At 35.4% G+C, this 10,959-nt stretch overlaps 2 protein-coding genes across 7 annotated transcripts in view; one reads left to right on the top strand and one right to left on the bottom strand.

Moving 5' to 3' along the window:
• The window catches only part of LOC125675380 (uncharacterized), a 41,948-nt gene that overhangs the window by 9,901 nt on the left and 21,088 nt on the right, over positions 1-10,959 (bottom strand). The window lies entirely within an intron of this gene.
• LOC130053240 (protein serrate-like) lies at positions 3,599-10,500 on the top strand. Of its 6 annotated transcripts, none has more exons than XM_056160080.1 (9): positions 3,599-3,854; positions 3,938-4,051; positions 4,452-4,573; positions 4,802-4,897; positions 5,678-5,779; positions 6,840-6,935; positions 7,075-7,202; positions 9,724-9,947; positions 10,161-10,500. In XM_056160080.1, the coding sequence occupies exons 1-9, from the start codon at positions 3,781-3,783 to the stop codon at positions 10,384-10,386; spliced, it is 1,182 nt and encodes a 393-aa protein (XP_056016055.1). In that variant the 5' UTR covers positions 3,599-3,780; the 3' UTR covers positions 10,387-10,500. The 6 variants fall into 6 exon arrangements, with proteins under 6 accessions (XP_056016055.1, XP_056016058.1, XP_056016056.1 ...); XM_056160083.1 differs by having other exon boundaries at positions 3,603-3,854; positions 4,802-4,879; positions 5,678-5,773; XM_056160081.1 differs by having other exon boundaries at positions 3,607-3,854; positions 5,678-5,773.

Genomic DNA, 10,959 nt, shown 5'->3' on the forward strand with positions numbered 1-10,959 from the left:
GGCACTGTTACATGAAATATCGCTGAATAACGTAATGTAAATTGCGTGTGGATATCCACCGAAAGGTTATGCATTTTATGATGAACATCTTTAAAGGTATTGGCATTGATATTTTCAGATATACTTTTAAGCCTTCATCAGATGACCTTAAACTACATATATGATGTTGCATTTTCAGTTGTTCCGCGGTGTAGTAGTCATTGAGGAGCTGTGCTACGTCATAAGCGAACCCTTTCGTTGCCTGTGTGATGTTTTATTTGTTTTGATTTTTGTTTTACCTTTCATTAAGTAGAAAGGTGAAGATAACGAACAGTGATCAATCTCATAACTCCTACAAGCAATACAAAATAGATAGTTGGGCAAACACGGACCCCTGGACACACCAGGGGTGGGATCAGGTGCCTAGGAGGAGTAAGCATCCCCTGTTGACCGGTCACTTGGATATACACTTCATAAAAACTACGAAATATATGTACGTCACAAATGCAGACTATATGTAACAAAAATACAGTATGTCCCAAAAAGACATTCTAACATGCAAGGATATACATGAATATCAACTCCATTTGAGTATTCAAGAAAATCGTATGATAAATGTGTATTTTGTAATGAAAGGAAAGACCTTTCAGTTATATTGTACGAAACAAGCCAGACCAGATTCATTTATTATTCAATTCTGATTACCTACACCTGTTGCACGTGAATGTAGTAGGAAGCATTTACTTGAAAAATGTCTTCATACTGACGGTAATGTTGAATTAACAAAATCAAGAAACAAAACTCAGTTTTAAAGCAATATCATCTATTGTTTTCGAGTCGGAAAGTTTTTTGTGGTTTTTTTTTTTTTTTTTTTTTTTTTTTTTTTTGTTAAATTATAATAATTTACAATTCTAACGGCAGAGAAATAAGTTTTATATCCTTATGTCATTCAATTTTGTGTTAGAAAACCTATTCAGAGATTCTGAATGAAGACAAATTACATTATTACCTTCACGTACAAAATTGATTTCTAAAATATGCTATCTATTTAATAATTTAATAAAACCAAAAAACCAAAAAAAAAAAAAAAAAAAAAAAAAAAAAAAACAACCGACAAACAAACTTCGTTTTGATTTCATTAATGACGTCTCCAAATGATTTAAATATTCTCGAGAGGGACATCATGAATGCTGTTTATGGATAAAATTACATACAAAACTATCATACACTTTGTAATACCACATGCTTAAAGTGGGGCCCGAAACTACCTACCCACCGCTATAGTGTTGTAGAAAACGTTGATGATAACAACAAACGGCTACATTGTAGATGTCTTGGGACCATACTTAGTGAAAGGTCGAAATAAGGAAAACATTTGAAGCTTTGCATTGGGCTGTAATGATTTTGAACACAAGTATAGAGGGAACATATGTTTGGATTTTTTTATCTTAAATTTTTGAAACGCTCCTGCAAGCCATGTAAGGCATCTACCCTGCGTATTTTTTCTAAGCCTTAAATCGAAAGTTATATTGGGAGTAGGTCTGTAGCACTCTGATATGTCCCAGTATTTCCCAGAGAGCTACATATCTGCATTTACAGTGTAGACTATCGTCATACACGCTCGACTCCCAATACTTTCAGTACTTTGATTTCTCTTTGTCAGAATGATTCAAGTAAACAAGGATAGTTTTTAGCTATAAATTGAAACGCATTTTCTCGAACTTTGACGTCAGTCGTAATATTGCTTTGCGAATCAGGGGTGTGGTTTACAAAATAACTTACGACTTATGACCAACTTTACATTATGAAATGTTCTCGTTTATTGTAAGATCATTCACTTCAATGTAAAATGATGAACAAAATGAAGCTGAAAATTAAGTCTCAGAAACGTTTTAATGCATTCATACATACTAATAACTGTGAACACAATTTAAGTTTTGCGACTTTGTCGTCAGTTGTTTTGTAAAATCGGTCCCAGGCTATTGCGGATTGTTGAATTGTGGCACGTATCACGTTACAAGTAATCTGCATAGACAAGTTTTTTGTGCACATTGTTAATATTAGGAGTATTTATAGGGCGTTTGTCTGAAGTGTTACCAGATGTTTACATTGAAATTCAACAGATAAGATATGTCCTCTTTACTCAGGCATTTTTAAACCTTTAATTTCAAGGGCCAAGGCCAATCGTCTGGGTACCAACAGCGATAGTTGGTTGCAATTCGGAAACACTTTTAATTCTTAAAAATTCCAAGAAAGCAAACGTAATTGATTTTATCAACATATTTCTGAAAACATGTTTCATTTTCCTGTCTTTAGTGGAAAAAAAAAAGAGCTCGTATCTGCGTATGGTCAGTTTATAAGTCGAGGCAAGCTACTGACAAAGAAGTTGATGGTACAGGGGTTTCAACATTCTTGATTAAAGTAAGCATTTCGCAAAGTCTATGGTCATTATAATGATCTAGTTTGCCAATACAACCTATCATTGGGTCAAATGCTGTCTCACGTGTTTCATACCGATTGTTAGACCGTTCGTGGCACACTGATTTTGACTACGGGTAACTCCATTTACCTGATCAAGATATAGGGCTCACGGCGGGTGTAACCGGCCGAGAGGGGATGCTTACTCCTCCTAGGCAACTGATCCCACCTCCGGTGTGTCCAGGGCCCGTGTTTGCCCAACTATCTATTTTGTATTGCTTATGGGATTTATGAGATTGATCACTGTTCGTTATCTTCACCTTTAACACATGCATTCGTCAGGGTGATCAAGGAACATGGGTTCCTCCTTTGAAGATTCCGTTTCCAAATTAACAAATATAGACTTCTTAATTGTTTTGCTGTTCTCTAATCTAAGTTTAGCAAAAATTAAACAAACAAAACACAAACCCTTTTGATTTTCGATCTTTTGTTTTTCATCATCAGATGCGAATTGTTTGGTGTCGGGTTTTTTTTTTTGGGGGGGGGGGGCATCTATTTCGTCAGCATTGCAAATGGGGCCGAATTTCGGCACTCTAGCCTCTTACGTAATTGAAAGTAAAATGAATGTGGTCATTCCGAGGAAATCTTCATTAGAAAAAAATGATAGGCTAAATATCAAGAAAAGAGCAAATAAATACGAATTTTTCTACAATATTTAAAGAAGAAAAAAAAAACGTGTAACATTAAGAGGAACGAACAGACTATACTGTTCGGTTAATAATTTGATTTTGATGAAACAAAATTATTTCAGATCTCATAACTAAAATCAACTATCATTTTCACCAAAACAAATAGATGAATATGAACCGGTGAGCTTAAGACGCTTTACAATGTACATATCAACCAGTAATTTGAATCGGGGTTAGCGAAAGACCAATCGGATAACTCCCTTATTCCCACCAAATTTAAGAAATCACAAATATGAATTATAGCTACATGTAATTATTTAGTTTTATATGAATTGTCCCACCCGGGGACTTTACTGTAGCTGAATGCAATTTATATAAAAAAAATGTTAAAGCTACACGATTTTTACAAAGTCAACAAAGGGAAATAAGATTTTTTTCACCGCAAAATGGCGGACAAGGGGCGTAACTGACGGTGAAGTGTTGGTACGTGCATACATATAGTCATCAGTTGTTTGGTAAACGGTAGTTGATAATTATAGATGTATATTCTGCTTATCACCGCGTATGGTAAATGGCTTCAGATTCATAAATGCGACCGACGGACTAGTCATACGTACCTAGTGATTTAGTATACACTATATTATTTGAGCAAACGCAATCGTGAATAGTGACACCAAACATAGTTACGGGAAAAATGGGTTTACGTATTGATAGAGAGTTCATGATTACCACCTTCATTTTTCTGAGTTTTCTACTATCCAATACAAGGTAAGCATTTGTATATGTCTGTAAATAGAGAGAAAGAGAGAATAGCCATTTGAAAAAAATAAACATTTTATATTTTCAAACAGACAATTATGCGAAACTTCGACAAATCAAACTTTCTTGGTACGAAAATACGATGCACCTAACTTCTGCAGCTGTGGAACAGAAGTGACCATTGGCTGCCGCCTTGTAACTGATGAGTAAGTCAATATCCTGATTAAAAGCATTGGATATCAAATAAATTATGAAATACAATCCTTACTGAGATTTTATCCACGTTTTTAGTGTATATCTATGAATGGTGTATTTTTAGTTACCCAGACTAGTGTACATTTATGAATGGTGTATTTTTAGTTACCCAGACTACTGTACATTTATGAATGGTGTATTTTAAGTTACCCTGACTAGTGTATATCTATGAATGGTGTGTTTCTAGTTACCCAGACTAGTGTATATCTATGAATGGTGTATTTCTAGTTACCCTGACTAGTGTATATCTATAAATGGTGTATTTCTAGTTACCCTGACTAGTGTATATCTATGAATGGTGTATTTCTAGTTACCCTGGCTAGTGTATATCTATGAATGGTGTATTTTTAGTTACCCTGACTACTACTCCTGTGAAGGACTGTCGTTGTATGATAGGATACAGTGTTGCACATATACACATTTGGTTAAATGCTGTAGTGGATGGAGAAAGCTGTACGATTCCTGCACGATACGTGGGTCATTGCTTAGTATTTGAAGGCATTGGTAGTTTTACTATTCATGTGTATATAAAAGCATTGGTAATCTTCCTAAATATTACTATTTATGTATACATGGACCTTCATAGAACTTCGAAGTAAATGTTTCCTAGGAGAAATGTTCTGGAAACATTTTTACATTCTTCACCAGATTACTATTAAATGTTTTAATTAGGGTCAATAACAATGTGTTCTACATTGCAGCTGTTTGCAACCCTTCTTGTATGAACGGTGGGCACTGTGTAGCGCCCCAGGTGTGCAGATGCAGGCCAGGATACGGGGGTACAAGTTGCCAGACACGTATGTTGATATATACTGTGTACTAGATAATATAGTCATTCCTAATTTACCTAGAGTCGTGAAAGCATTACGTTGCAGAGATATATACAGTATCACAACTGCAAAACTATTTATACATGGACATACTTATAGATAATTTTAATCAAAGACATAGACACCGTGACAATTTTATCATACTCGATTCGTTTCAATACGGGTCAAAATGTTAAACAGTGGAACATTCCGTGAAATAATTGGATGTCATAACTAGGCATGATCAAAGATACATTAATACACCATCCATACTTTCTATGATAAAAACTACAAAATGGCTAAAACTGAATTGGAATGCATTTGTCTCCGTGTTCACTCAAAGCACAGAGCTAGGCTGATGACGTCATACCTGCGTATTGAGTACATCTAGATGGAATACTAGTATACGATGACATGCAATTGTAAATATCTACAGAATTCTAGTTAATGAAATCTATCAATCGTGTTGATATTTTTTACCATGTACACACTTGTGACAGAGGACACATTGTAGGCCATTTAGTTTGGTCGGTCTTTCCTTAAGACGCTGTATGTAATCTGAAGTTAACTAATGCAAATGTTGAAATTTTGATAAATTCTTTACATGAAAAATCAGAGGCCCTGTGTTGCTACGTAAAGATGCCCATGTCTATTTAAGATAGTTCTTATCATTTCAAAAGTGAATTCACTGTTATAACTGTACATAAATAACTACATAAAATTTTCGTTTGTTTATATATATAGTATTTATGTACTTTTACATTTAAGCTGTTTGTGTTCCGTCTTGTGACAACGGAGGACGGTGCATTGCACCTTGGACGTGTAGCTGTGTGTCAGGATACACCGGACGCACGTGTTCACAAGGTCAGGGTTTGTATCGTCATACTATACGACTTCCTTTGCTTTACATTTTATGAATCTGTTCTGAATCCTAAACTTATTCAAAATTAAGGGAAGTTATAAATGCAGTTGATAATGAAGAAAAAAATTTTTTTTCGACAGATGAGCAATTTAGTGTTTAAGTAGTCTTATTTATTTTCCGCAATTTTGAAATAGAAGAACCTGTATACGAGCTTACAATAAAACAAAACAAAATAAAACAACAAATAAAAAAATACCAAAAAACAAAAACAATAAAGAATAAAACAAACAAAAAAACAAACAAAAACAAAGCGAAATAAAAAAAACAAAAAACAAAAAACAAAAAAACAAACAAACAAAAAACAAAAACAACAAAAACCTGGCAATTTGAAGCTCAGTTTTTGTAAATGGATAATCATTGAAATGTCTAATGAAAATAACAATATTATTAGTGAACATGTCATTCATCATCATAATCTATTTTGTGGATACTTTGTTTTGTAAAATATTGAATTCAGTTTGTTATATGTAGAACATCCTCTAATTTCCTATACAGGCATTTCTAATTCCAGTTGTTTGTTATATGTAGAACATACTTTAATTTCCTATACAGGCATTTGTAATCCCAGTTGTTTGTTATATGTAGAACATACTCTAAATTCCTATACAGGCATTTGTAATCCCAGTTGTTTGTTATATGTAGAACATACTCTAATTTCCTATACAGGCATTTGTAATCCCAGTTGTTTGTTATATGTAGAACATACTCTAAGTTCCTATACAGGCATTTGTAATCCCAGTTGTTTGTTATATGTAGAACATACTCTAATTTCCTACACAGGCATCTGTAATCCCAGTTGTTTGTTATATGTAGAACATACTCTAATTTCCTATACAGGCATTTGTAATCCCAGTTGTTTGTTATATGTAGAACATACTCTAATTTCCTACACAGGCATTTGTAATCCCAGTTGTTTGTTATATGTAGAACATACTCTAATTTCCTATACAGGCATTTGTAATCCCAGTTGTTTGTTATATGTATAACATACTCTAATTTCCTATACAGGCATTTGTAATCCCAGTTGTTTGAATGGAGGCCAGTGTGTTGCTCCTCAGATATGTAAATGTGCTCCGGGATTTTACGGGAAAATATGCGAAAAGGGTACGTTGAAAATGCGATATATCACCATCAAAGGATACATGAACAAGTGTAGCCATTACATGTGCCATTTAACCACAATATTGAATAGGTAGTTCTTTAGAACATTTTTTACTCTTTTGAAATGATGTCTCTATTTCAGGTGATGCTCTTAGTAAGTTGTATACACCCACACTGCAACTGGCGGATCAAAGTGTTGCATCAGTCGATTCCTGGTACAGGATAGCATCACCGTATTCCAAGGCTTGTTTTCTCAAAATCTACATTCAGGTATACTCATTCGTGTGGTCAATGTGTTTACTTTGCATACGGGAGGTTCCAAGTTTGATCCCGGTGCCGACTCAAACCTATGACTTAGCATACTATTACTGAGATGGGGGGTGTCCGTTTCCGAGGTTTGATTGATTGATTGTATATTGTTTAACGTCCCTCTCGAGAAGTTTTCACTCATATGGAGACGTTACAATTGTCGGTGAAGGGCTGCAAAATGTAGGCCTATGCTCGGTGCGTACGACCTTTAAGTAGGAATTGATCTTTAACGTACCACACCTGCTTTGACAGTGGCCTCGGTTTTAGCGGTCACTTCTTACGACAAGAAAGGGGTACTGAGGACCTATTCTAACCCGGATCCTCACAGGATACCCAGGTTTGATCCGGGAGCCGAGTAACCATGTTATTAAGTGATGACTGTTCTTTTGCCTGGTATTAGAAATGAAGTTACTGATCTTCTGGGTATGACTTTAAATGCAGAGGTCACGTGTTAATGTAGTTGTCACGTGTTAATGTCGGCGTCACGTATTAATGTAGGCGTTGGAACGGTCAAGAACCCTCACTGCCACGGTCATGCATCGATTAAAATATGTGGCACTTCATCCAAAAGATGGTGATGTTCCTATATGAATGAAAAATATTCCATTGGGACTAAATACCGCACACAAAGATAGATATTACTACGTAGAAAAGTATGTTGATAAAACTATTGATGCCTTAATTTACTCGATAAAAGATCAAACAGAGACGTCCCTTACCTAGACATTACGCAATATTCTATTTCTCTGATAATATAAACCAATATTGTGGAAGTGTGGGGGTTTAAATCTCATTCTTAATTTGAAATGTAAAGGTAACATTGTCGATATTATTTTACAATTTCCTTGAAAGTTTATAAGCCCTCAACTTTAAAGATGATTTAACACCTGCAAATCACGGCAAAATTACACGATAAAATTCTCATATTTGCATCATTAGAATATAGAGAATTGCAGTCATGTCGAGGCTGTCGCTCACATTTTCTGAAGCCAAATACCTTTGGTGCTATAGCGAATTTTGGTCGGTTGAAAAAAGGAATGTGAGAAATGCATAATTTTTAACGTCATGCATTTTAAATCCATGATTCATTACTAAAACTAGCATTGTATTTGTGTACCTCGCCAATTTAACACTATCTCGTCATCCATGTAGCTGCAAATCACTATCACATGTGGATAAAGTAAGACTATAACTGAACCTAGTTCTTTACAAGAAGATCCAATTTACACACTAACAGCTATACTGAATCTTGCGAATTTAATAAGTAACGTACATAAATTGCTTAGGAGTATCAGGATATAAAAAACGACTTGGATATTCTGGTTTGTCCAGGGGTCCGTGTTGGCCCAACTATCATTTTTGGATTGCTTATAGGAGTTATGAGATTGATCACTGTTCGTTATTTTCACCTTGCATACTAGTGATTAGAATTCCAAATACTGACAGAAAAACTGGACTTCACACGAGGTGTCCTTTGAGAGACACGGTGGACAGTACGTTATCGCTGCCATTTGTTAAGATAATTAGTGATGTCATAGCTTGTCTTTTCACCTGATACTAACTCGTTTTCGTTAATATAGTAATCAAATATATGCAATCGTATCTAAATTCATATATGATATATAGATATCGACTTTTAGATACATCGATGACGTTTTGTCTATTAACAATGATAGCTTTCATTCATATGTCGATTTGATATATCCCTGTGAGCTCGAAATAAAGGACACCACAGAGTCGTCCACTTCTGCTTCATACTTAGAGATATTTTATTGAAAGTAGACATTAACGGCAAACTAACAACTCAACTGTATGACAAACGGGATGATTTCAGCTTCTCCATCGTCAACTTCCCACATTTATGTAACAATATTCCATTATCACCTGCATATGGTGTTTATATTTCTCAACTGATTCGATATGCAAGAGCTTGTTCTGGGTATAGTCAGTTTTTAAATCGAGGTAAGCTACTGACAAACAAGTTGATGGTACAGGGATTTCAACAGTCTCGATTGAAGTCAGCATTTCGCAAATTCTATGGTCGTTATAACGATCTAGTTCGTCAATACAACCTCGCATTGGGTCAAATGCTGTCTGACGTGTTTCATACCGATTGCTAAGCCGTTCTTGGCACACTGATTTTGACTGCGGATAACTCCGTTTACCTGATCAGGATATGGGGCTCACGGCGGGTGTGACCGGTCAACAGGGGATGATTACTCCTCCTAGGCAGCTGATCCCGCCTCTGGTTTGCCCAGGGGTCCGTGTTTGCCCAACTATCTATTTTGTATTGCTTGTAGGAGTTATGAGATTGGTCACTGTTCGTTATCTTCACCTTGCATACGCAGCGTAAGTGTTCTGAGCTCTCTGGCGTTGAATATGTTGCACATGTGAACACTAGCGCAAGTAATTTTGATAGGAACAGATGTATTTTGCTAGGTGGACTGTGTTTCAATTATGATATTAGTAAACTTTTGAACAGATAAATCAAACCACTGATATTGTGACATTCACTTCTACAAGCTATGATGGACGTGGAAATATACTCGGAAATTACACCTCATTAGCAGTGGATGAGACAAACTCAATCAAAAGCAGTGGACGTTCAGCTTGTCTGAATATAAAATGTCCAGAAGAAGGAAAAACACACTTAAATAAAACAAAAGTAGTGACAACGGCTAACACGGACATAGAATGTAACATAACGTAAGTAAGGGCTGTAATCAATTTACTGCACGATATTGTGTAAATGTTATTGTATTTGAAATAAGTGTAGCAGACAGTATAAGAGGTAACTTATACTGCCCCGCTAGAGAGCTAGCTTTTCTACTGATGCGGTAGAGTCTCTCTCTTGATCACACAAGTTAAACAACGTTTGGGTGACCGCTACACGTTACAGAATAAACTTTTTTTCTTCAGATTATTCGATCGACAGACAAGCAGGGTATTGGGGAATAACATTCTAGAGACCGATATAAGAGGCGGGGATGAGTACGGCCCCCTATACGGTATTTACACTGCTTACGGATCTACGATATCATCACAGACAGTTGCGGAGAAAATGTGCCAATTCGGAAGTAATCATGTAGAGAGTGACCAAAGTATTTCTCCATCTACATACCCTAATGCTGGATTCAGTTGTTGAGATACTTGTATGTCGCATGCGCAGTGCACTTGAATTCACAACCCAATTCGGATTTCTGTTTTATTGTTTTATTTTTATTGCAAGGTTACAAAGAAATAAAGTATATCAATAGCATTGTTCCAATTTGCTTACAATGTTAAATTAGCAATTAAGTGCAACAAAGTTGACAAATAAACACAAATTTTGAAGGAAAAAATTAGTATAAATGTGATATTGCACTCATCCATATACAATAATACCCCACTTTTTAACCTTCATAAGCAAGTGAATAAAATGATTAACATAAAACAACTGATGCATGTTTAGCTGTATGATAAAGATTTCATTGAACGTATAATGAACATTTAGGCTCGCTAATCTGAAAACACAATGCGCACCAATATTCATTAATATGAGCTCCATAACATAACCATATGATTTCATTTGGCACGTATCAATTGCCAAAGAAATATATATTCTTAACTGCACTTTCTGTTACAAAAATAAGATAACAACCATTACACCTTTTCAGGTAATTTTCCTCCCATTGGTGTATCTTTAAGAGATTCATTTGCATTAACGATACACACCAAA

This window comes from Ostrea edulis, chromosome 3 (genome assembly GCF_947568905.1).
Source record: "Ostrea edulis chromosome 3, xbOstEdul1.1, whole genome shotgun sequence".
In the NCBI taxonomy this organism is placed as follows: Eukaryota; Metazoa; Mollusca; class Bivalvia; order Ostreida; family Ostreidae; genus Ostrea; species Ostrea edulis.

Bases quoted from the DNA above. Each gene is read 5' to 3' on its own strand.
- LOC130053240 (XM_056160080.1), top strand. From the start codon at position 3,781: ATGGGTTTACGTATTGATAGAGAGTTCATGATTACCACCTTCATTTTT. The intron at 4,052-4,451 runs GTAAGTCAATAT...GTGTATTTTTAG, and splicing joins TGCCGCCTTGTAACTGATGA to TTACCCTGACTACTACTCCT. The intron at 5,780-6,839 runs GTTTGTATCGTC...TTTCCTATACAG, and splicing joins CACGTGTTCACAAGGTCAGG to GCATTTGTAATCCCAGTTGT.